The sequence below is a fragment of the Syngnathus typhle genome, linkage group LG1 (genome assembly GCF_033458585.1).
Source record: "Syngnathus typhle isolate RoL2023-S1 ecotype Sweden linkage group LG1, RoL_Styp_1.0, whole genome shotgun sequence".
NCBI lineage: Eukaryota > Metazoa > Chordata > Actinopteri > Syngnathiformes > Syngnathidae > Syngnathus > Syngnathus typhle.
The window spans coordinates 26,631,285-26,655,128 of NC_083738.1; the positions used below are offsets into that span (position 1 = coordinate 26,631,285).

Below are 23,844 nucleotides of genomic sequence, written 5' to 3' on the forward strand. Positions count from 1 at the left end.
AGAAATCGCTTTTATGTATTGAAAAACTCAAATCAAGACATTTCGGATGAATACATGGCCTTTGACCTGCAAGATAATTGCAACTAGGTGTCGTCCGGGTCATCTGTGCAGTGAACAAGAAGGATCCAGCCCACAAAACGGTTGAAATGTTAAGAAAAAAAAGCGCACGCAGACACACGGGTAAATTTTGAAGATTGTTGCACGAGCACATACGACACAACTTCTGCAACGCCTTTGAGCCGAGATGAAATCTTTTTTTTTTCCACTGGAGGAAGAGGCTTGGTTTTCACATCAAGCCCTTTTTGGGTGACACCGCCATTAAGGCAGAAGTCTCAACGGAGAACGGGATGTTCAAGCTCGGCGTGCTGTTGGTTGCTCTTTTTAGAGCACGTAAGTTCCGTCATTACAAAATTATATATATTTTTTTTTTTAATCGCAAAGACATTCTAACGTGCTTTTGTGTGCGTTTCAGATGCGAGTCTGCGTTTTGCCAGTCTGGGTGACAATGTCAGCCTGCCCTGCTACTTTGAGCCCGGCGCCAAATATCTGTCCTGGTACAAGCAGGTGGCAGGCGACCGTCCGCAAGTAGTTCTGTCCTTCTACATTTACGAGCAAATCCCTCACAGCCACAAGCGGATAAAACTCCACACCGGAGTAAATTTCTTCCATCTGAACATTTCTGACGTGGAGCTCTCGGACACGGCCATGTACTACTGCGGCCAGAGCGAAGTCAGTGTCGTAACCTTTAAGAGTGGAATATTTTTGCTTGTAAAAGGTATGGCGTCTCTTTCGGCATTTAACTCACCTAAATATCAACGTATAGCCGACAGTGCTGAAGCCGAAAAGTACATCCCAACGGTTATTAGAGAGTAAAAATTATTTTTTATTTTATATTCATTTTTCAGTGACTGAGATTGCGGTTGTTTTTGGGAAAAATGTAAGTTTAAAAAAAAAAAAAAAAGAAAAACACGGCCAAAGAAAAACAACCAAATTGGGGGGGGGGGGGAAGGCGAAAACCTGTCAATCAAATTCCAGGCAATGATGAACACTTACCAAACGTGGTTCCTCGCTCTGAGCTTTTAGTTGCCTTTCAGAATCCGGTCGCCTGTCCGTCTTCCAGCATCCGACGTCCATCACAGTGTCCCCGGGTGGGTCCGCCACCCTGAACTGCACCATGCACCCTGGAACCAGCGACGGGGGACACACGGTCTACTGGTTCCGAAAGGCCTCGGGCGACTCCCACTTGATGTACGTGCACTCGGAGAACACTAACGGGTGCGCGACGGCGTCGGACTCGGGTTGCGTTTACATGCTGTCCAAGCGGGACGTCACCCTGTCCGACGCCGGGACGTATTACTGCGCCGTGGCCTCCTGTGGGGAGATTGTGTTTGGAAAGGGGTCCAAAATGGGAATCAGAGGTAAAGTTTTAGACCTAAAAAGTTCCAGATTTTTTTTTTTAATAATCTCACATGGTGTGCATTCATTCCACAGGTGAAAAGATACACTTGTACATACTGCTAGCATCTCTGCTTGCGTCCCTCCTCGTCATTGTCTGTCTTACGGTCCTCCTTTGCAAAAAGAGACAAAAAGACAACAATTTCTCAGGTATTGGACTCAATGTTCTTTTCATAGCACGTGGAGTCTAAAATAGATTGTCTTTTGATTCCGTTAACAGGGAAAATGTCACAGCCAAATGTAGCGGATGACAATACAGACGAGGTTGGTCCGTTAGATTCCTTGAAACGATGACACACACACTTTTCACGTCCAAAATCCAACTCCCCGCAGAACGAGGATGACCCCGCTTTGCCGTACGTGGCTCTGGAATTCAAAATGAGATCGTCCAACAGCAGGAGACAAAGGGGCCCGGAGGAGAGCGTTTACTCCGGATTGCGACTCCAACATGCAGATTGATCAACATCATCGGCGCTTAATACCCGATTGCGTTGTAAGATATGAGTCTTATAATAAAACAAATAGTGGAGCAACAATGTTTGAAAACGGTTCTGGCCTTTATTCATGACGAGAAACAATTTGCATGCCAGCGGATGAATTTAGATAAGAAGTATTTTGTTTTAGTTGGTGACAGTGGTTAATGTCTTTCATGGAACCAGTGTAGTTCTCAGCGACCCTAAACAGGATGTTGACGCGGTTTTGAGAGCAAAGCTTGCTCCATTTTAAAACATTGTTTGCAAGGGTCAACGAAATAAGACACGCGGCCCATTTGTGGTTGGATGACTTGCAGGGTACAGGAAGTACATTCATTCGAAAGCGAGCCCGATCTAGCAGTGGAAAGTTGAAAAAAAGAATTGACGGCAAAAGTGGTTGTCGGGTTGTCGGCCCACAGCGGGGACTGACACATTAAAACAATTTTACGTAAACTTGCTTAACGTGATGCACGTGCGAGCGAGAAAGATGGCGCTGTAGTGAGGAATTTTAGAATGTCCAAAAACTCTCGAGGCCAATCCAAAAACACAATATAGCAGGGGTGTTCAGATTTTTTGCAAGGAGGGCCAGATTTAATAAAGTGAAGGGGCCTGGCCGGGGGCCAATAGTTTTTTCAGAGTGTTTTTAACGACAAACATTTCATGCAAATACACAGTGTTATAAAACAAATTTCATTGTCACAATTGTCTTTATTTTTCAAATGACAAACTAACCAGATGTGAACAACTCTAAAAACACCAATTCTGCCTTTCATTCATCTCTGAAGAGTCAGATAACATTGAACAAACTGTTTGAAATACCTTACATGAGTTTAAAATGATTTTTGCCAAAAGAACATTTTAAACAGGAGTTATAAGTAATGCAAATTTGTCTGTTATTATTAAAACTTAAAACTAGTGAGTTTTGCTCATGTCATTAACAATATCTTTCAGAAAGTAATAGTTTGTGTCATGTCTACAGGTTTATAACATGAACAGTATTAACAGGGACACTTTGTAATATTTAATATTAAGTAATATTTAATTTTTATTTAATTTTGACGTGAAGAATCGCTGTTGTGATGCCAATTCAGCTTGGAGCTGCTTCGATTTCTTTACGGTCGCCATGGCAGAAATGAGGGGCGGTGCTGCCACCCTTTGGTAATAGGAGAAATTACAGGTTCAAGTTCTTTTATTTATTTTTTTAGTTTGACAGTGCAGGCGGTCCATAAATAATACATAATAAGACCGAAGCTGTGGGCCGCATGAAATCTGATCGGGGGCCGGATTTGGACCGCGGGCCGGACTTTGGACATGTGGCAATATAGCTAAACGACGTGAACTTTAATTTGCCGTTTCACATAAGTACGTCCGACTGCTGAATAACTAAAATGTTCCAACAGTTGGCGATGTAAACGTTGAAGCAAAGTTAAACTGGCCCCCATCTCAAGTTAAAAAACACACGCGAGCACATATCCACATTTGTCTTTTTAAAAGAATAACTGCTGGACTTCAGCGACATCATACCGAAATCCGTGTGAAGAGGTGCTCGAAACTGCTGACGTCTTCTGACCGCCTTCTGCAAATTTAGAGGATCCTGCCGCCTTGTGGACACATGGCATAACTGCATCAGTCTAAGAAAGGCGTCTGATTTCCTATTTTGATTGAACATTTTCGGATCATAGGAGAACATTTACACGTGTCACGTTCACATAATACTTTGCTTTCAAGAAAAAAGCCTCTAGAATCAAGATATTTACGGCACTACATTTTATTTAATCGTATTAGAACAGGTCGACATGCAACCGACTTGACACCTTCAAAACTACATTTTGATTCTTTGTGAGACAATGACAACAGATTTTATATTTAAAAAGGTTTATTCGTGCAGGTAAAACTACAAAGCATTTTTTTCCTACTAATGAAACATTTCCTAAATGAAAATTAGCAACTAATCCAAAGTTAAAAAAGTGAGCCCAAGCAATCAATTGGAAGATGTTTCCAAAAGACAAAAACAAAATACTAGTCTCTACAAATAGTAGGGACCTCAACTGGAAAGAGAATACAAATAGTAGAAATGGTTGAAACTTACAGCAGATGTGGATGCCCCCTGGACTTACCTGCTTTTGGAAGTTTTGGTCTTGTCATTGCTGCCCCCCCCTACAACCCCCACATACACACACATAAGAGGTTGGTGACGGGGCTGCCGCGCGCGGGGGTACAAACGGAGGCGAGGCCTTTGCTGAACTATTTTGGGGTTTATGACAACAGCTCGTACAACATTTTTACGAGGACATGGATCGCCGGGATTATCACATTTTTTTTAAGGGCCACTCTGAGTGTTTTTTTTCTGCTGGGTTTAATTTACAAGAGTGCACAGACAGGGTATGTTGGTACAGGAGCGCTCCGAGCAGCGGTTTTAAGCACGTTCAGGTTTCGACGTCGACGGGACGTGTGCCGCTCCGCATTTAATACCAAGGCGCGTCGACATTTACACTCAGACCCGGGGTAACTAAAATGTCACATATTAGAAGCTAATTTAAAAAGAAAACGATTTCGGCTGCAAAGATTACAATTTTCTACATCACAATGAAACAATCAAGGGGGGGTGGGGGGGATTTGTGTAAAAAGTGGAGCAAAACGTGGGAAAAGAAAAAAAAAAAATCGACGAGGACGTCGGCTTTTCAGTTCCTTTGCAATGCAGGGGAACATTAACGCGCTCCGCCGCAGACAGGAAGTAGATAGCGCCACGAACATCCGATGGTGGCGAGAGGCGACGAAGGAAGGCGAACGACGATCCTGAAAAAGAGCAAATAAGAGTGAAGGGTGTTGGCGTAGAGCCCGAAACACCGTGCGCTTTGGCTGTGCTTCCGCACGTTCAAACCGGAACCGCCTGGCTTCGCCGTGGCGTTAAACCGAACACACGGACAAGAGCGGCCCTCTCCAAGAGTTTCGTTTACGCCCTCCACATGCGGCTCGCTTCGTGAGATCTACATTGTGCAGGGACCGAACGGTGCGCGTTTACATTTCGGCTTTTACATTCCCGACTATTCTCACCTTAACTTCAAATGCCGGGGCCTCGCTTAATAACCGTAGCGTGCAGGCTGCGGCGGGGGCGGAGGCGGCAGTCGCGGTGCATAAGGGTCCCTGGGCCGAGGAAGTCCGTACGGCGGGACCCGGGAAACGGGAGCGATACTGGAGCGCTCGTAGGCGTAGCCGTTACCGGTCGGAGGAGAGGCCGGATTCGGCGCTCTGCGGTGGGGGCTGCGATCTCGGCCGTAGTACGCCGACGCAGGAGGGGGGGGAGGCGGCGGCCGACGCTCGTACGGGTCAAGCGGCGAGTTCATGCGCGAGACGCCGGGAGGGGGAGGAGGCGGCGGAGGGGGCGGCGGTGGACCACCCGGACCCATGCCGTAAGGACGGGCTCTGTATTTTTCATAGTAATCGACTACGCCGTAACCGCCGTGATCACCCTCGTAAGGACTTTCGGGGTACATGGATCGCCTCGGGGGCGGGGGTGGCAAAGGAGGGGCGGGGTAACCGGGGCCCATGGGGCGACCTCTCATGAAGCCTGGCGGGGGAGGCTCCAGCCTGTTTCCCGGGAAAGGCGGGGGCCAAAACCCGCCACCGTCTGGGGGGGGAGGGTAGTCCTCCTGCTCGTCACGGGGGCGACTTTTGGAAATCTGCACGTGGATGCGTTTACCTGCATTCAACAGAAGGTGGGGCAAGGGGGGGTCAAAGTGTGACAAAAACAGCGGAAAACACAGATAACGATCACTGTGACAGGAAGCGCTTACCCTGAAATTCTACATTGTCAATTCCCTGGATGGCATCCATGGCCTCATCGGAATTGGGCATGTGCACAAAAGCAAAATTCTTAATAATGGCACACTCCGTGACCTTGCCATACTCTTCGAACAACGCTCGGAGTTCTTCTTCCATTCCCCTTTCCACGTTGGCAACGTGCAGCTTGACCGCGCCATAGTTCTTCCCATGGCTGGCCTCCACGTTGATCTGCGAGCCGTGGAGCTTGTGGAGATGCAAGGCCTTGATGGCTTTCGTCGCAGCCTTGCGGTCGTCCATGTGGACGAAAGCGAAGTTTTTGACGATGGAACATTCGGTGACTGTGCCGTGCTCCAAGAAGAGGGCCTTGATTTCCTCCTCGGTTGCCTCTTGGGGCAGGTTCCCGACAAATATCTTCACCATGTTAAAACGACCTGTTTCTAAATGTGAAACAAATGGGGAGGAAATAAAATCGTGTGTTCCACTAGTGCGTGCGCAAAGACAGCGTGACCACATGGATAATTTCCGATGAAGGATGCGAGCACAATAAAAAATATGTTTTGATCCAAGTGTAAAAAGAGCTGAACGCCTGATGTCTGAAAATTGCTAAGGAAAATCATAAACACAATCGCCATGATATCTAGGATTTTAATAGCATGAAGCCTTTTTCACCCCATTGACGTTCGCTATAGAGAAAAGCTTAACATCACTTAATGTAAGAAATCTCTGTTAATGCACACGAAATCCAAAATGCCAGTGTGTTAGCTTTGATACTTTTAGTTATTTATACAGCGATGGTAGAAATGTCCACATAGATTTTGGTAACAATTGATCGCAATTTCCTGACGTCAAGTGATGTTGAGCTTCTTATTTTATGGGGGAAAAAAACACTTAAAACCCATAAATTCCTAAATTTGGGGGCCGTTGTTGATAATTACAGACATTTATGTGGGCATAGATAAAGATTAGCATGTGAATTCAGAAAACGATCGCGCGCCCTCCAATTGGTTTCTGACATTAATCGATGTTAAGCTTTATTACATTAAGCGTTTTACAGTGTAAATGGCTCCTTTGTTTACGCAAAATGGCTGCCATTCATTCAACCCGGGGCAATTTTTTTTACATCGAGATTCAAACTTTATACATAGTAAAACGTTTTCTATTGACATAGCGATTGTTTACATCAGCCGTGAGGATTGTTGTGCAACAATTAGCTTATTACTATAATTGTTTTAGAAATAGCTCGCCACTCTCAGGTTCACTGAATCTGTTAGCTTCGGCTACCGTGCTAATGGCACAAGTTAACGTCTTTAAATAATCAAATAAATGAATAACTACACGAGCCACCAGCCCATAAACGTTCACGTGTGAAAACTTTGTTTGAATAGAAATACACGTGAAAGCATTAGAATACATCTTAAAGTCTCGCCTACCTTTTGTTAGGAGACCCGAGCAGAAACCGGCGACCTCCCGCTTGAACTTCCGCTTCCGACTGGGGTGGACATACCTACACTGCCCCCTATTGTTCGGATGATGGAAATGGCTTCTTCAATGTAACGTTTTATAAAATAATTTTGCGTATTGTCATGAATATTTCAGTCTCGACTAACCCAGTGTCGTTTACCTTGCGTGTATTTTGTGATGTAACTCATAGTAACGAGTATGAACGACGCCAGGTTGGTTTCATACAGAACTGTTACTTCCAGATTGCGCAATCGCGGACTTCCTATTATTTTCGCTTTGGTTTCTAAGAGACCGTAACATTTTGTATTGATTGAATTGCTATGGGTGAGGTAGAAGTTTAAGTCTCCGCTCCATGTCGAATAAATTGTAACTATTCATCCCTTCATGATCTGAATAATTGCCTTCCCTCCCTTGTCTGAATCGAACATTTTGGTTGACAACTCAGCCATGATAGGCAGTTACCAGAAAAAGTCCCCCCCCCCCCCCTCCGTTGTATGGGTGACGACATTGGGAGGGATCACAAGGTCCTCTTCACAAAAGGTTGCATTCTCTTGCAGTATATCTGGCTATTCCCAAAGCTGTAGACGTCTTCATATAGTTGACAAATTAAGGTAAGACAAACTTAATTATTGAGCGCAAATATTTGATTTCTTAGCTCTTGCCTCATATCAACTCTTTCCTCAGATTTCTGTACAATGAATGTGTCCCAGACAATAGCGACGGATGAGGGACTCCTAACATGTCTCCACATCAGCTTTTACCACCCACAGCAGCACTATAAAGGTCTTTACCATCTGCTTCCATTGGGCAACAAAAGCAAACATCTGGCAGATGAGTCTGTGCGCTTGGGGCGGGATGCCCAGTCTTGCACCTTCGCCCTGGCTGACCCGCGTGTGTCTCGCAAACAACTGGCCCTGCAAGCTTATCGCACACCTGAGAGCCCAGAAATGCTGTTCAGCCTCCAGAACCTGTCTCAGACGGTCAAAGTGTCAGTGAACGGCACAAGCCTGGACTTCTTGGAAAGGGCGGATCTCCCGAGTAAGGCCCTGGTCCGGTTCGGCGAATATGAGATTTTGATTATCAAGGAGGCTAGTGAGGCCAAGCTGAACTTCGAGGTGGAGTTGGAGGTCCTGCTCGTGCCTCCTTCCAGGGAGACGGGTAACTGCGAGCCCTGTAACTTACCCACCATAGAGATGGGCACGCATTTGATACCTGAGCAACCAGTTCAGGTTCCTATAGAGACCGATGAGGAGCTCACGATCCGATCACTTGACAACCCACCGTCGCTCTATACTTCTGGTACACTGTAGTTTTTTTTTTTTTTTTTTAATCATTCCTGTATTGTACTAACAAGAAACTGTGCTCTTTTTGTACAGAACAAGTTTTAAAGCATTTGTAACTATTTTTATACTCAGGTATGCCAATGTTTTCATTTCTTTAACCGTAATCATTGTGATTATTTCTAACATTCCAGGGGGGGGGGGGGGGTTATCCCACACCTACCAGGACTGATTTCAATCACATCTTTATCTACAGAGAACAAAGAGGAATCATAAAAAAACTATTTATCAAACCTTAAAATGTGAACATTGTCCATGGATGCAATATAATACAGAAATGTGTCAATTGAAAGTTATCCCAGGATGATTTTTACTTCACCGTCAAGACTTTCACTCTGAAGGCGAGGCACAAACAGCTGTCTATTAAAAAAATATATATACACAATACAAAAAAAGGGTTTGAGTGGCTATTTCCTGATAAAAAGAGGCTGTGGCAAGTTCCGAAATTGAAATGTGTGGCGTTGTCATCCCTGAGTGGCATATATCTCACGTGGCCAAAAAGTCTCTCTCCCCCAAAAGCTTCTCTTGTGAGGTCATCTGGTCTCCCGCAGACTCTAGGCAGTAGACCGGCCTGCAGACAAAATAAAAAGCCCATTTTTTTTTTTTTATATTTTTAAAATCAACCATCAACTTTTCTTTTTTTTTTTTTCTTAATTGCGGCGTACGGTAGTATGGAGCGAACGGAAACTGAGCTCTCTGCGCCATGTGGCTCGTCACAAGTATCACCTACCATGAGCTCGAAGTCTCCGGCCGAGTCTAACAACCTGTAAAGAGCAAAGACTGAGAACACCAAAGCAAATCCATAAAGGGCTCAACTGTCACATAGTAAAAGAAAAAACGTTTTAAGAGGTGACCGGCAGTTAACTGAGAATTACCAGATGCGGAAAGCTCATTAAAAGAGCCTCTTCGGATCGCATGCTTATTTTTTTTTATGAGGTGCCAAAGCTCGGAGTTCGGAAAACGTGCGCTCAGAATTGAGTTGAAAGAAAACAAAGTCATTTCTCAGCATCGGGGCTGACCACACCTACCCGCTGTCGAGCTTCAAACCGATGAGGACTGATAGTGATCGCGTCTCCATGCCGTGATTACGATCTCTGCTTGCGACGAGCAATGACTTGACAGTTAAAGCTTGTCACGTTTGGTTTCATTTGTTTATTAAAAATCCTTCAAACGAGAGGGAGGGGGGGGGAAAAAAAAAAAGGCAATCTAACTAGAACCATACACAACGTTGCTAGATACGCAGGGGGACAACAGAAAACACACGGGCAAATCATAAAGAGAAAACTAAAATTTGGATTTGACATGCGTACAGGTCGTACGAATAATCTATTTTATAAAACGTCCCACAAGTGTATGCGTGTCTGGAGAAACACTCGACGCCTTTTTTTTTTTTTTAAACTTACTGGGAAACCAAAACCATTCTACACAAACATCCCATTTTTAGTAAATGGTATTAATGGCGTTATTCGAGTGGCCAAGTGAATTGAAAGAGCCCGAAAAGCAGTGTTGTAATGCGCCACACCGAACTAAGCACTGAAACCCAAACACTAAGAATTTAAAGAGTAATACAGAGGAACAGAAAAGGCATTGACAACTCAGAAATATACGTGAATGCAACAAAGAATCGCATTGGTTGCCTGGTTTGTGTTTTGTTTTTTTTAAGAACGTCGCTGTCCGCAATCGAGTATCTTCCAGTAAGTCTCCGGCGAACGCAACGCAATCCACCATAGACGTGCGGGAGCGGGAGGAGCGTATAGCACCTTGCGCATCAGCAGACGGCGTTCTTGACATATTCTAAACCTGGAGAGAGAGAGCATACCACACGTCAAGGAAGGGCTTTTGACTCAAGATCCACGCAAGATTGGTTTGCTTTTATCACAGCATCGTTCGGAACGCTCGCTAGCATTGAATGGGTGCCACGGTTAGAGCTCAGGAAGATTCGCCGGGCGATGGTCGAAAGCGCAACTTGGCTTCAAACGAGTCTTGAGCTAGTTTAGGTTCGATGATTCTCACGCAAACCCTGTTTGGCGCAGAGGAACTTGAGGTCAGGGTGAATGATCTTGTACTCACCTCCGCGTTAAACGCCGGGGGCCGGGTAGCTGGTATAGGCGGGCTGCGCCGGCGTAGCGACAGGACCGCCTTGCCCGAAGTTGTTCCTGGGGAACGGCGCCGCATACTGCTGAGGTTTCATCTGCGGGGTGAAGCGGGTGCGCTCGTACGAGTACCCGTTTCCGGCCGCTGGAGCGGGCGGGGGAGGATGGGGAGCCCGTCTGATGGGGCTGCGGTCGCGCTGCATGTAGGGCGCAGGGGGGATAGGCCGTCGGTCGTAGCCTTCGTGGGAGCCCATGCCGACGCGCTCTCGTCCCATCACCGAAGGTGGAGGCGGGGGTGGCGGCGGCGGGATGGCCCCGGGGCGCCTATCGTCGTAGCCCGGAGCGCCGTAAGGACGGGCGCGGAATTTCTCATAATAATCCACCACCCCACCTCCGTAGCCTTCACGCTCGCCATAGGCGCGCTCGGGGTACATCGGGCGCCTCGGAGGAGGCGGCGGCGGGGGCGGAGGCGGGTACGAAGACATGCGGCCCCCGTAGGGAGGCTCGGGATGGAAGCGTGGAGGGTGAGGAGGATGAGGCGGGTAAAAGCCTCTACCAGGGGGTGGCGGACCGTAATCCTCCTCTCCCATAGCCCAGGCAGGCTTGCTTTTTGAAAGCTGCACATGGATGTTTTGTCCTGGGGTCCAAGTGAGAAACAGAGATGTTACACGAGGCTTCAAATTCTGACCGTGAATAAGGACATTGTCACTGAAAAAATTTAAGTTCACAGTACAAACGTGCTAAAAGTTGAAGCGAAGGTACCACTGGCTGCGTCAAGAAGTCAGTCAACAAAGGGTTCTACTCCAGCTTTCTTTTGGAGGGAAAACCTTCTGATTGCAAAAATCAAAATGGCTTACCTTGAAACATTGTGTTATCCAGGCCCTTTATGGCATCCATGGCTTCTTCAGAATTGGCCATGTGAACAAATGCAAAATTCTTCACGATGGCACACTCCGTGACTGTGCCATATTCTTCAAACAGCTCTCTCAGCTCTTTCTCAAAGCCCCTCTCCACATTGGCGATGTGGATCTTGACCGGGCCCTGGTTGTTCCCTCGGCTGGGTTCCACGTTCATAGGTCTGCCATTTAGTTGATAGAGGTTGAGCTCGCGGATGGCTTTCGTGGCGGCCTTGCGGTCCTCCATGTGGACAAAGGCGTAGTTTTTGTACTTGGCACATTCTGTTATAGTGCCGTACGGCGTAAACAGAGCTTCGATCTCGTCCCGAGTCGTCTCCTCGGTTAAGTTTCCAATGAACAGCTTCACCATTGTTGCACCGGGGTTTGGCCCTACACGTGGAACAGACGACAAGAGTGAACATCGACCTAAAAATTTTAACAAATTACGGCGCAAAACGTCACAGATTAACAATCAAGAAAATCCAAGACGAGTTTTGGCGTGGATGTGCTCGTTTAACAATCCGCCTCACGCGCGAGAACTCATGCTAGCCATAAAGAGGCTAAAACGTTAGCAACTTCCTGATTAGCAAGCCACCAACGGTTTCTATTAGCAAGCTAACACTAGCATCATGCTACATTGGCGCGAAACATGGCTAAAGGCGAACTAATTCCCAAGGATTTATAAATTATAAGTCAAAAGGGTCGGAATGAGATTGGATTTAAACACAGAAGAGGTTTAAAAGGATAAATAAACCGTACTTTCCAGTCGTCTTCGACAGCCCGCGGTAACACCGAGTGGAAACTGCTGGAATATGGAACTAAATGGCGCACACCGGCGAGGGAATAAAATACTTAAATCCTATTGGCAGGTTAACGTGTCGCTCAAAATATCGCGCATGTCATTGGTCAAGCACCAAGTATTATTGTCGCCTTGTTCGTGCGTCATTTCCGTTTTTCGGAAGACACAGCGTAGCACATTAGCAACCAAATGGTCGAACCCCACGACATTATTCCGGGCAATGATATTTTCAAAGGCGACTCGGAAAGTCGCCATGTGTGACACAAACGCTTGTGTCAACGTGGATTGCATAATTCTCTCACAACGTGATTACAGTTAAGACACACGGTCCTCTCACGTTTGCACGTAAATTGCTTTGTTGTTGAATGTCTTCACATTCTTTGTTAACATCATCTTATGTCCAAATAGAATGTAATGTAAAAGTTACAGGTCATTTGTTAATTATTAGAGATGAAATTTGGCATACAACAGGTCAAATGAAATATATATACACAATATAGATTGTTTTTTTTTCCCCTAAAAATGAATAGTGCCGAAAGTGAATCAGGGGTGCTGCTGCAACAGCCTGGTGAATTTGAAATGCGTATAAAAATGTCATAATGCATTATTCATATTATTGTGGCTCGGTGTTCAATGTTAGGTGAGCTCTGCCTTCAATTCATGTCCAGGAGAAAGCACCACGCGCAACTGGCAATCAAAAGCAGTCTTGACAACTTAATGCTCCAATTTGAAGGGGGTTTCTGAAATTAGTCTTTATTAGTTACTTCATTAAACTGAAGCTCTTTCACGGAATCCACGCAGCATCGCTGAGGTGGGACGGTTGTATAAGCAGGCCTGTTGTTAAAATAAAATAAAAAAGGCAACCCAGGGACAATAAATTTTCCTCGTGATCATTTGGAAAAACATGAATGCTTGCTGTGATTCATAGAAATGAAGTTCCCCAAACTGAAACTGGTTTCCTCCTGTTAAATCTAGAGTATTTTGTCTTCGCAGATTAAAATAATAATTACATCAGTTCAAACCCCAGACCCAGAGGAGGAGAAAAAGAAAAAGGGTGCGTTTGTCAAACATGTGTACCAAATAATGAAAAGTCCTTTATTGCCATCAGTACACGAATGCAGAGACAAAATCTGACAAGAGAAGTGAACTGTACAACCAGCACACACGTGCGTACACATACAAAGTGCAGCCAGCAGTCTTTCAACGGGACGTGAGGGTTACAGATACATGAGGGGGATACAGTATTCACACAATGAGGTATAAATGTACACAAACTCGCACACATGCAACTGAAACCAAAAATAGGTACAAGTGCTCTCTCACACTCTTAAAAACACAACACACAGGTGAGCAGTAATGTCAAACAAGCAGCATCAGAGTCGTCTCGATGCAACCGCGTTCCCGTTCGTCCGCCTCTTAAAAACCTTTGGTCGTGTGGATGCTTTACCGTTATGCCCAAATGTTGCCCGGGAGACTCTGGAAGCTGCGAGCCGGGGATACAGACGGGCGCCCTTCTCTCGCTCTACTCGGACATTCAGTGTGTACGTTAGCAGCGATTCTATTGGATGAAACCGATGGCTTTGTGAGTGAGATCGACAACCCCCTCTTGGCATGCAACGGGGCGGGCGCCGCCTACGAACGGTTAGCCGTCGAGTCATGCAAGTTAGAAAAATAGACTGCAAACCCACGAGACAAGAGAAATTAAAAAGGTCATCTCCAGAGGTGGGGTTGATTTCACTTCCATTTTTTATTTTCTAAGATGTGGAAATAGCAACAACAACAACAAAGAAAAAGGAGCGGTAACCAAGACAACAATAACATGAGCAGAGCGCCACCGAGGGGGTCCTGGTCTTCCTCCACTCGCCCAACCCGAAAGGGAATCCCAGGCGGGCAATTACTGCTTCTTGCGCCCAGTTTGCGTATGTTTGTGTTCGCACGCGTGGCTCTCGTCTCGTTTTTTTAGCTGTCCCAATCCCACAGTTCTTCGTCCCCCAGGCTTTGCCCAATGGTGCACCCCCACCCAAGAAGGTGGTCGCCTCACGTGCGCATCTGGATCCACGGGCGGCCGCGGTTTGTCGAGACTGTGGCTGGAAGGTAACGGCTACTTTTAGGTCTACTGTTGAAGTCTGCAGTTTTGTCACGTTTCGAAAGGCGCCCCCGGCCGACACTTTGGATGTCAAAACCGGGGAGGAGGGGGCGACGCATCACCTCATACTGCCTCTGCTGCGTTTACATTTCCCAGGCCTCCTGTTTCTACGTCGCTACGCTCCAAACCGCAATTCTGTCCGTTCTGTTTGGAATGAGGAAAAGTGCCTTGAAATCAGGTCGTTTGGCACCTACCTTGCCCCCCCCCCCCGCCCCCTTCCAGCCACTCCCCCTAGTTCTGTATCTTCCTCACTCTTGTGACGCCATCACTCCCTCAAGTCAGTCAGTTTTCTCCTTGCAACCAAAATAAAATAAAAAAAAAACGGAACACCGCCTCCCATCTCCCGACGAAAACAAAAAACGTTTTTTCTTTTTTTTTTTCAAATTCAAGGCACAATGTCTATCAATATTTCCAGCCTGCGAGTATGAACACTTTGACGCATTGCACTCTCCGCTTGTGTGTCACTCGCTGCAGATGACAACTCTCGCGCCCGCACGTCAACGCTGTTGAGAGACGCGTCCGAGACCGCCGAGTCCAAACCAGTGATAAACAATGAAGGAAACCAACAGAAGAGAGACGAGAAAATCTAGTCCTTTTTGTTGTGTCTCGGTTTTTTCCTTAAAACTCAAGTCATATCCACCAGTTCTTTTTTGGCAAGCTACTTTTTTTGTGTGTTTGTGTTTTTAAATAAGCACTAAGTACTGATAGATAGGATATAGCATACACCGTGGGTTTTCAAGAAGATGCGTCATATTTTTTTTTTTCCACTCTCATAGTATGGATTCAGGAATTTTGTCAGGTACTTTTTCACTCATCTGTTTAAGGTTTACGTTAATGCAAGCAGGGACAGTTTGCCATGGAGTCTTGCTCGAGACTTGGGTTCGCGATGGGTGGACGCCGACTCATTACGAGACGCCGTTGACCAACGTTACCGTCTCGCCGGCTGGTGTCGTGCCTTTGCTGGGTGAACGCTTAGAAGCCGTTTGCTCGTCCGTTTTGATGCTGGTCCCGTTCTCCTGTGAGCGGGAAAAAGAAAAAAAATGAAAAAAGATACCAAACAGGTCTAGTTGAAGGTTTGACTGTACCTTGGGGGGTTCGGGACCAGTGTGGTTTTCCTTCAAGGGAAGGTTCTGTCTGCTCTGGGACTCCGGACGGGATATGTAGTCAGCGACGGTCACTAAATCATTAAAATAGTTTAGAAGGTATTGAGTTCTCGCGATGGTGGCAGATAAGAAGGCGCCCTTGTGAGTTTCATTATCAGGAACGAACTAGTAGGGATGTGGAAAAAGTGTGTGATCGGTAAACGCGATCCGAGCCTTTAACGGCCGATCGATCGCTCGAAGCGGCCAATTGTTCTTATCGCGTACATCAAACACTATACTACTTGTAGAATTGTTTTTTTCTTTTTACCAGCAACTCCCAAGGTATTGCAGATTAGCTTTTTTGCAAATTTCTCTGAAATTATCACTCATTGATTCAATCAAAATTGTATGCATCAAAAATACCGGTCTGATAAAAAGGTGGCATCGGACACGTTCAGCTCACCGCTATCAGTTGGCTGCCGATCGCAGCTAGCCGAGTCTCCCTCGGGGCGACTGCCGCGGTTGCGGCGGCGGCGGCTTCGGTTGCGGCGCTGGGGTCGGGCCTCTTCATCTAAACATACAAATAAGAAAATGAGTTTTGGGACCTTAAGTCTCAGTGGGGTTGAGCTAGTGCCGGCGAGTTTCTCACCCAGCCCGTTCTCGCTGGGTCCGGCCTGGCCGTCGGACTCGGCGGCGGCGTCCATCACGCTGGGCTCCTGGTCGTTACGGCGGCGGCGGGAGCGTCTCCGGCGCTCTCCTCCGACGCCGTCGCTGACGTCCGTGTCGGCCAGCTCTCCCTCCCCGTCCAGGAGGGCGTAAGGGTTACTGTCGGGGTCCCTCAGCACTGGAGAGGCCAAAGCACCGTCGTTTTGCCACGACACGCAGATTTAAAACAAGATTTTGCTGCAGACGAGCTACCTGAGCTGATGGAGTTGGAGGGTTTGGACACCGGCCCGCCGCGTCCCCGTCCAGAGTTGGCGCCCCGGCCTCGACCGCCGCCCCGCCTTGAGCTTCGCTCCTCCCCGCCGATACCGCGGGGCCGCTGGTCGCGCTCGCTCACTTCCTCCGACTCGGAGGCGTTGGACAGCTCAGAGTTTGTGCCTACAGAGAAACAGTGCTCTCACCTTCACCTCACGGAGATGGAAATATGGATGACAAACAAAAAACTTTTCTTTCGTACCATATCCAGAGTGCATGCTGTTGGAGGCCCTGCGCCCCCTGCCACGTCCCCCGTAGGTGCGGGAATTGTGCAGAGAGTTGCTGCTCTCGTCGGTCAGGTAGCCTTTCTCCCGGTCGCTTCCGGCGGGTCCGCTTCGGTTCTGAGTCGTGCGGTAGCCCACCCCAATCTGGCGGAGCTGCTCGTCAATTTGGAGACGCTCGAGGCGCAGCTGCTCCACCTCCTGGAAAACAGGTTTGTGTGTTAGTTATTATCAGTAGTGTAAATACGCAAACCTAGATTTTGTTTTGCAGGAAAAGAAACATATGGACTAACGATCATTTGGTTTTAATTGCATCTTTAATTCGTTTTTCCTAAATTCAATAGTTAAAAAACAAAAAAATTCTAGAATTATTTATGGGCTGATATGAAATTCACACATGATTTGCCCAGCCCTACAGAGCACATTTCGTTTGAAAAGATTAATCTTAATCATTTAATCAACCAGTTCATTTGACTTTGTCACAGTTTAATGTAAAATATTATATTAAAAAAAAAATTCCTTTGGGTCTGCATTTTGAAAAGAAATAAATAGGGTACAAACTACAACGACTCAAGCGCCACGCAGGCGTCCATGTTAGTACCATTTTGTCAGCAAACACATGTCGGTCACGCCGTCGTGTACAGGTCGAGAGCCGCAATATGGCTGCCGCTCTGATTTCAGAACCCAAGCGGTGGGCGGAGACGGGGAACGCGGCGGCTAGCGTGCGTCTACGGCGACAGCTGTCTGCCAATGACAGCTGTACTTCGAGGGAGGTGGGATGAACTGAAGGGAATGAGGTACAAGGAGGGGCTGGGGCATGTCAGCTGCTAATTTTGGACGCCGAGGGTCCAGATAGGTGTAATCTAAACTCGCAGCATGCCGGTCACCCAACCCCAGAGAGGGCTATTTATAAAAGCACATGAGGTAAGGACAAAACGTGGCGCACTCAGCAGGTTTGCTGATGGGCAGGGGGGGGCGTACAAGGGATCTTAGTTACGAAGCCCCCCCCTGCCCGCCAACTTAAAAAAATAATAATAATAAAAAGGCAACCCTCACACATGTCAGATTAAAATCACCGGTGGAGGGAAGCGCATGTCAGTCAGGCTCACCTGGAGGTAAGACACATGGTACTCGAGCAACGCCTGAGCGTTGCTGATGTTCTCCTTCGTCCCCACAAACACGAAGGGAACCATGCCCTGGTTCAGAGAAAGCACAGACAAAAGAGCAGCATCGATGAGCGCGTCTTCTTTTTCCATTGAGGACGTGAATGAACACACAAGGGCGTTATTGGATGCGGCTCGGGACAGAACGAGGCAAAGGACGTTTCGGGAGCAACAGCAGAGCAAACCGTCAGTGGGAATCATGTGCAAATGTGAAGCTCACAGCCAAGTGCCAGCGTAAAACATTGCCAGTGTGAAAGCAGAAAGCGCATGGAACATCTACACCCTGCCGCACACGTAAGACATTTGTTATTTTTAACATCGACGGGGGGGGGGATTAAAAAAAAAAAAAATGGAGCGCAACGGTTCATTCACCTCTTTGCCGCCGGCAGTGTCGTCCCTGCCTGCCCCCTGCCTGCCTACCTCCTCACGGGGAAGCTTTTTGTCGTTGTCCCCCTCGATCCTGACGCGGACCACGCCCGACTTGTCCACGATCTCCTGTATGACTTTGCCGCTCTTGCCGATGACTTTGCCTGCGCAGGAGACGGGGTGGGATCAGGGGGGCGGGGTCGGGCGTGGCCGCCGGCAACGCGAGCGCCTTTGGGAATGTACTCTCACTCACCTACAAGGTTCCTGGGTACCTGAAAGTAGTCTTCTTTGAATTCAAGGTACTCTCGGGCCTGTTTGACCGCCTCCGGACTCTGTAACACAAAAGAAGCGTCAAATTAAAGGCCAAAGTCGAACTCTGGAAGCCAATTGTCGTACCTCTCCGTAGATCCTGAAGGTGCAACTCTCCTCTTCCAGCTCGATCGCGGTGACGCCGGGGACTTTGCGGGCCTGCTGGATGTTGGCCCCGTGGGAGCCGATGGCGAGCCCCATCAGGTCCTCCCTGACTCGAACCTCCTCCTGGTACGCCGAAGCTAACTGCTTGCTCGTCTGGAACGGTGCCGTCGGGAGGAATAAACAAAACGCCGGGCGCTCGGACGCAGGAAGCAAGTTCACCGTGGGGTTTACCTCCAAGTGTTTGGTGGCTTCCTCGTTACGGGACATGAGCATAAGCTTCGTGCGGATGCTGCGGAAATGCATGTCGCTGAGGAGGGTGGCGCGCTTTACTGTGGTTTCATTCGTAGACTGAAAAGACAAAAAGGATGACAGATGTCATACGGCTCATGGTCCCCCGAATTCGAATAAGTACAAACCAGCACGATGAGCTCGTTCGTTTGGGCGCTGAAGAAGATGCAGTTGGCTCCGATAGCTTTCCGAAACTCTTTATGAATGTTCTCGCCTGCACAGCTGTCGATGACAAAAGAAAGGAGAGACTCAGCGGCGCTGGGAAGACATCAGCATCTCCTCCGGCAACACGGGGGAAAAAAAACAAAAAAAAACAATTGAGACACACTCACATATCCCTCAGGTCCTCCGGCACAGCGATGGTGACTTTGTTGAAGGAATTTCGCGAGGAAGGACTGTTGGGGTTGAGCGGCCTGATGCGCTCTGCTGTGACAATCTCGTTGTAAGTGGCGTCGCACGCCGCATATTCGATCACGTAAAACTGAAAAGCAAAAAAAAAAAACGCATTTGCTATTGTAATGGCGCTGAAAGTAGTTACAAGATTCTACAGTAGGGAGAAACAAGAAAGTGTGAGTCCACCACTGTCCTATTAAGAGGTCTAAAAATAAAAATTATAGATAGCTCAGTTGCTAGGCTAGATAGAAACTTAAAAAATAAAGGGACAGAAGAAAATTTCTCAAGTCAACGCAATACTTTCAATACATTCAAAAACGCAAAATGATGGAAGCGCCGCTTTATTCACCTCGCCTTTCATCATTCGGACGCGGGCCAGCCACCAGCCGCATGGCTCCTGTTCATTAGCCCGGGAGTAAACCTGCGAGGACAGGAAATAAATAAGGACCGCTCATCCATTTGTGGATGCTAATCAAATGATGATGCTTGCGAGAGTAGAAATTTGAATGGCGCAAACTCCAGGCGGGCGGAGGCCTTGCTCACCTCCACTTCCTCTCCCTCGCCGATTTCCTTGTTGTAATCGGTCGGAGGCGGCAACCGCACGTCGCTGAAGGGTAACTGTCGCTCTGGCTGCCAGCTTCGGTGGACAAAAACAAGCTAATTCACACAATATTACAGGCTCCCTAAACAAGTCTAATCAACAACAACAAATAGATACGGAGCCAGCCAACAGCAAACTTTATTGAATCATAGCCTTCACACTGAATAGGATTCTAAATTGTGTGGCTGCCATAAAATTCAATAAATTACGCCACCAGGTGATTGAAATGTGTTCATGACCGTCTCTTTTCTTTGAGGCCCAAGAAATAAGCAAAGGTTTGATGAACTCCCACCACGTGTTTCATTCAAGCCTGAGCTGAGCTAACATGCTCGCTGAGAAAGTAAAAGGGGGCTGGGGGTGCTTTCCCAAAAACAGCACAGGCCTGCCATGCACCCCCCCCCCTGCCAATCCTGCATACTTGGAGCCAGCCGCTATTTTTAGGGGCACCGCACTCGGAGCCAAGTAGATAAAAAGGGTCCGCCGTGTGCGCTGGTGGGAGGATGCTGGTGACGCGGGTTAGGGTTGTGAAAGCAACCACTAATCGGGAGGGGAGGAGGGGGGGGGGTGGAGAGTACGGCTTGAGATGTGTATGGACAGCTGCATTCCAAGCACAGGTGGCGACGAGTAACATTTTGTCGTGAGCGCTTAAAGGACTGGCCAGAACCCGTCCCGGTAACTCATTCACCACTTTTACACACGATCGAAGGATTCAAACTTACTTGTTTTCAAAAACAATGGTGAGCGAGTCATCGTGGACATCCTTGATGTACCCCTAAGAGATTGGGGGGAAAAGAAATATAAAAGATCAAACCAGTGAGATGTGGATGATGTTTTGATTCAGTGTATGAACATTTGGCTTGTCGAAATAGACATATATTTTTCAAGAATGCCCAGACATAGCGCTGACACAAGCTCCTGGGTTGATCTATTTGTCAGCGTGGAAACGTCACACGCCAAACTCTCGCCATGAGACCGCAGGTCGACAATAGGCGCGGCATCCAGTCAAGACGTACGAAGAGAAGGTCTTTATGATTTAAAATTAACGTTTGCAGTGGCAAACCTCAGCAGACGCCCCCCTCATGCTGAGACACATGCAAAGCAATGGTGAGACACATGCAAAGAGGTAGGCGCGGCTGCAGCGTGCTTCTCATTGTGACACGACCCTATAAGGGGCGTAAGCGGTCGCGGGTTCACCTGCCGGATAATGTACCCGGGTTTACTCCAGGAGACAAATGACTTGCCATTTACACACAGTCTCCAGAGAGCGACAAGGTTGAAACACATCTATCCTTTCATTCAAAGATTCACGTCAGATTGATCAATGCCGTCGGCTGACGCGACTCGATGACACCGAGTCCTCAAGTCGGCCGCCACATTTTGGGACTACGTGATGATCAAGACCGTAAATCATCAAGCGAGACAGCTGCTCCACGGCCGTTACGCGGGAGACGTTCACGGGCAACTTATTGTCGGAATATACCTCGACGTAAAGTCACTGTGACATCAGAAACGGAGTCATCGTTCACTAAAGTAGGCTAATTAGCGCCAGGGCCAAACTGTCACCCGGTAAAAGCCGATGATGACAGGTGAGGCTTCCGAGGGAGTGTAAATTTAGGAGAGGGGCCTGCAGAGCACCCAACAACGCTGAGGTCCTCAAGAGCACATGGCAGGAAGGATACAGAGACATCCACTGAGAACTAAACCTACGACTACAAAAGCAACGAGGGATTATATATTGGTGCCATCACAGACTATTCGATTCCAAAAAGGATCGAAATCACTTTACAAACACGTTTGAAAGTGACCTCTCTAGTGGAATCAACGTGTCTGTGTTTTCCACAAACACAGCCCTGTGTGGTAAAATGAAAACACGTGACCACACGCGTCTTAATCATTTGGCAGAATTGAAACTGAAAGCCACACTTTGATTTCGTTAGCTTGAAACGTAGCATCCCCTCATAACATGCCCCAACACAGTTGCAGCACGTCCATGAAATCACACTTTTTAAAAAGCCACAGACACCCGTGAAGGGGATCGTCGTGTAGCCGAATCGAAGGTGGGCACAAATCACGTTGACAAGCATGATGAGAATTGCAACTAGCTCGGCGTTAGCTGCACCTAGCTCGTGCTAGCTGCCCACCCCACAATGACCAATCGTGCCGGGACGCCAAAGCATCCTCGTTTGACAAGAAAATCCCATTCGACTCGGGTTAATATCACCCATGTGACCGCGTGACGGGTTTGCCAGCGCTATGGTTCAACTTGAAACATGTTCAGTTATTAGAATGGGCAAAAGTTTGTTTGTGGCGAGCAAGAGCTACACCGGAGCCAGGTTACCTTATAGAAGGCCCCGTTGGAGCCGCGAACTTCCACGGCCAGCCCGTCCATACTCGTCGGTAGCTCCCCACGGCTGTGCTTGTCTGAAGTCGCCACGACTCCGTGCGCGTCGGGTAACGAAAGCCCCCCCAGCTTCGCCGGCAGTTCGCCGCTCCCCGGCCGCTTGTGGATGTCCAGTGTTTCGGGTGGAGAGGTAGGAGGAGAAGGGGCTGAGGGGAGGGAGATGGGTGTGATGGTGTCAACTCAATCAACGCAAGCGCCACTTACGGAGCAACGTGCTCGGTTCGGCACTCGTCTCAATGCCGCCGGCGTCGAAGAGAGCACGGACCCGCGGGTTAGTGTCGACGTGCCGTTGGGAAGCACGGTGACGACGCTCCGGCAGGACGGTTAATTAGCTGCCAGGCTAGCTATTATCAACACCTTGATCCCAGGCAGTCAGTTGCGAGCTAGCCACGGGTAGCCTCCGTGCCTCAAGTGTGGCGCAGTCGTGCTGTTGAATAACTGTGGAAGAGCCGGTCTCTTAACCTGCCGGGTAATATTCACGAACGTTCCCCTCCCCGAAAAGAATCTTCTGCGGTGCGCTGGGTGGCACCTTCTTGGAGCTAGCAGCCCTCTCCTACTCACGCCGATAGAGTGAATCAGTGAGGGGCTGAATGACCTCAAACCCCCAACTAAGCTCCGCCCATTAAGGAAGTCTGCTCTATGATTGGTCGAGAGTCTTTGAATCAAATGATTCAAGGAGTAAAAGGCTTTATATTATGAAAAGGTAAACAGGGGTGTACAACGATTTTGCCAAAGTACATTTTCATACGTTACGCAAATAAGGATCGTTTTACTTTATATTTTAGAAACACTCGACCAAGGAACGGACGGCTTAAATACGGGAGGTAGATTGGGGTCAAAGGTTTTGTACTTGAAAATAATAAACTCGTACTTGAAAAGATAAAACTTGAAACTGAAAATAAACGTGTTGAGTTTGACACTTGAAAATTTTTCAAAATAAAAATACTTGTATGAATTTTTTTTTCAAGTTGAACGTTTGCTTCGCTTTGGTAAATGTTTTGAATAAATTATTCATTTTCAAGTTTCACCTCCATTTATTTTCAAGATTCGAGGTCTTTTTTTCAGTTGCATGTTTTATATTTTCAGATTGACATATCTTTCTTCAGATTTGGATGTTTTTTCCAGGCTCAAATCGTTTTTTTCGAGTTCCACACGTTTGACCCCACCTTTGACCCCAATCTACCTCCATAGGGGATTGGAGAGTACAAACTATTTGAAGATCTTCCATTTCCGATTGTAGTTAAAATAGAATAGAATAGAATAGAATAGAATAGAATAGAATAGAATAGAATAGAATTGCATTTATTATCTCTGTAGTGCGAAAGTTGGAAGAGCTTGTCGTGAAAAAAAGAATACAGAAGGACAACGCAAACAAAATTTAAATTACAAATAAAAACAATTGAACCAATACAAGCAATTTGGACAGTTAAAAGTCCTTTTCCCATCCATATTTTTCACATATTAAAAAACGTTCACGCTAGTGTTGCATTC

The 23,844-nt window shown here is 47.3% G+C and overlaps 5 protein-coding genes across 9 annotated transcripts; 2 read left to right on the forward strand and 3 right to left on the reverse strand.

Moving 5' to 3' along the window:
* The first annotated feature begins 61 nt into the window (after positions 1-61).
* LOC133150462 (uncharacterized) lies at positions 62-1,991 on the forward strand. The gene is made up of 6 exons (XM_061273010.1): positions 62-390; positions 473-775; positions 1,095-1,418; positions 1,492-1,605; positions 1,676-1,719; positions 1,789-1,991. Exons 1-6 carry the CDS (start codon positions 348-350, stop codon positions 1,912-1,914), a joined length of 954 nt encoding a protein of 317 aa, XP_061128994.1. The 5' UTR covers positions 62-347; the 3' UTR covers positions 1,915-1,991.
* A 1,795-nt stretch (positions 1,992-3,786) lies between these two features.
* On the reverse strand, positions 3,787-7,628 carry LOC133150449 (RNA-binding protein 4.1-like). 2 transcript variants are annotated; one of them, XM_061273001.1, is made up of 4 exons: positions 7,142-7,628; positions 5,723-6,148; positions 4,983-5,628; positions 3,787-4,724 (listed from the first exon to the last, which is right to left on the reverse strand). In XM_061273001.1, exons 2-3 carry the CDS (start codon positions 6,129-6,131, stop codon positions 5,009-5,011), a joined length of 1,029 nt encoding a protein of 342 aa, XP_061128985.1. In that variant the 5' UTR covers positions 6,132-6,148; positions 7,142-7,628; the 3' UTR covers positions 3,787-4,724; positions 4,983-5,008. The 2 variants fall into 2 exon arrangements, with proteins under 2 accessions (XP_061128985.1, XP_061128976.1); XM_061272992.1 differs by having other exon boundaries at positions 3,787-5,628.
* Positions 7,629-7,640: 12 nt separating this feature from the next.
* tifa (TRAF interacting protein with forkhead associated domain) lies at positions 7,641-8,998 on the forward strand. The gene is made up of 2 exons (XM_061273021.1): positions 7,641-7,783; positions 7,857-8,998. Exon 2 carries the CDS (start codon positions 7,868-7,870, stop codon positions 8,480-8,482), a length of 615 nt encoding a protein of 204 aa, XP_061129005.1. The 5' UTR covers positions 7,641-7,783; positions 7,857-7,867; the 3' UTR covers positions 8,483-8,998.
* On the reverse strand, positions 8,723-12,409 carry LOC133150432 (RNA-binding protein 4.1-like). 4 transcript variants are annotated; one of them, XR_009713769.1, is made up of 5 exons: positions 12,261-12,409; positions 11,463-11,891; positions 10,583-11,242; positions 9,178-9,276; positions 8,723-9,083 (listed from the first exon to the last, which is right to left on the reverse strand). XR_009713769.1 is itself a non-coding variant. In XM_061272975.1 (5 exons), the coding sequence occupies exons 2-3, from the start codon at positions 11,869-11,871 to the stop codon at positions 10,590-10,592; spliced, it is 1,062 nt and encodes a 353-aa protein (XP_061128959.1). In that variant the 5' UTR covers positions 11,872-11,891; positions 12,261-12,409; the 3' UTR covers positions 8,723-9,083; positions 9,243-9,276; positions 10,583-10,589. The 4 variants fall into 4 exon arrangements, 3 of the variants coding, with proteins under 3 accessions (XP_061128959.1, XP_061128950.1, XP_061128943.1); XM_061272975.1 differs by having other exon boundaries at positions 9,243-9,276; XM_061272966.1 differs by lacking the exon at positions 9,178-9,276.
* A 965-nt stretch (positions 12,410-13,374) lies between these two features.
* Positions 13,375-22,962, reverse strand: fxr2 (FMR1 autosomal homolog 2). The gene is made up of 18 exons (XM_061281118.1): positions 22,558-22,962; positions 22,291-22,499; positions 20,672-20,724; positions 19,895-19,988; positions 19,701-19,772; positions 19,291-19,439; positions 19,087-19,180; positions 18,902-19,018; positions 18,653-18,823; positions 18,510-18,588; positions 18,263-18,420; positions 17,837-17,923; positions 16,709-16,928; positions 16,447-16,629; positions 16,178-16,372; positions 15,992-16,099; positions 15,532-15,623; positions 13,375-15,462 (listed from the first exon to the last, which is right to left on the reverse strand). Exons 2-18 carry the CDS (start codon positions 22,339-22,341, stop codon positions 15,352-15,354), a joined length of 2,034 nt encoding a protein of 677 aa, XP_061137102.1. The 5' UTR covers positions 22,342-22,499; positions 22,558-22,962; the 3' UTR covers positions 13,375-15,351.
* Positions 22,963-23,844: the final 882 nt, after the last annotated feature.

Bases quoted from the DNA above. Each gene is read 5' to 3' on its own strand.
- LOC133150432 (XM_061272966.1), bottom strand. From the start codon at position 11,871: ATGGTGAAGCTGTTCATTGGAAACTTAACCGAGGAGACGACTCGGGAC. The intron at 11,243-11,462 runs GTAAGCCATTTT...CTTGGACCCCAG, and splicing joins GGATAACACAATGTTTCAAG to GACAAAACATCCATGTGCAG.
- tifa (XM_061273021.1), top strand. From the start codon at position 7,868: ATGAATGTGTCCCAGACAATAGCGACGGATGAGGGACTCCTAACATGT.
- LOC133150449 (XM_061273001.1), bottom strand. From the start codon at position 6,131: ATGGTGAAGATATTTGTCGGGAACCTGCCCCAAGAGGCAACCGAGGAG. The intron at 5,629-5,722 runs GTAAGCGCTTCC...TGTTGAATGCAG, and splicing joins TGACAATGTAGAATTTCAGG to GTAAACGCATCCACGTGCAG.
- LOC133150462 (XM_061273010.1), top strand. From the start codon at position 348: ATGTTCAAGCTCGGCGTGCTGTTGGTTGCTCTTTTTAGAGCAC. The intron at 776-1,094 runs GTATGGCGTCTC...GTTGCCTTTCAG, and splicing joins AATATTTTTGCTTGTAAAAG to AATCCGGTCGCCTGTCCGTC. The intron at 1,419-1,491 runs GTAAAGTTTTAG...TTCATTCCACAG, and splicing joins GTCCAAAATGGGAATCAGAG to GTGAAAAGATACACTTGTAC.
- fxr2 (XM_061281118.1), bottom strand. From the start codon at position 22,341: ATGGACGGGCTGGCCGTGGAAGTTCGCGGCTCCAACGGGGCCTTCTAT. The intron at 19,440-19,700 runs GTGAATAAAGCG...TTTGCTTTTCAG, and splicing joins TCCGAATGATGAAAGGCGAG to TTTTACGTGATCGAATATGC. The intron at 19,019-19,086 runs GTTTGTACTTAT...TTGTCTTTTCAG, and splicing joins CGAACGAGCTCATCGTGCTG to TCTACGAATGAAACCACAGT.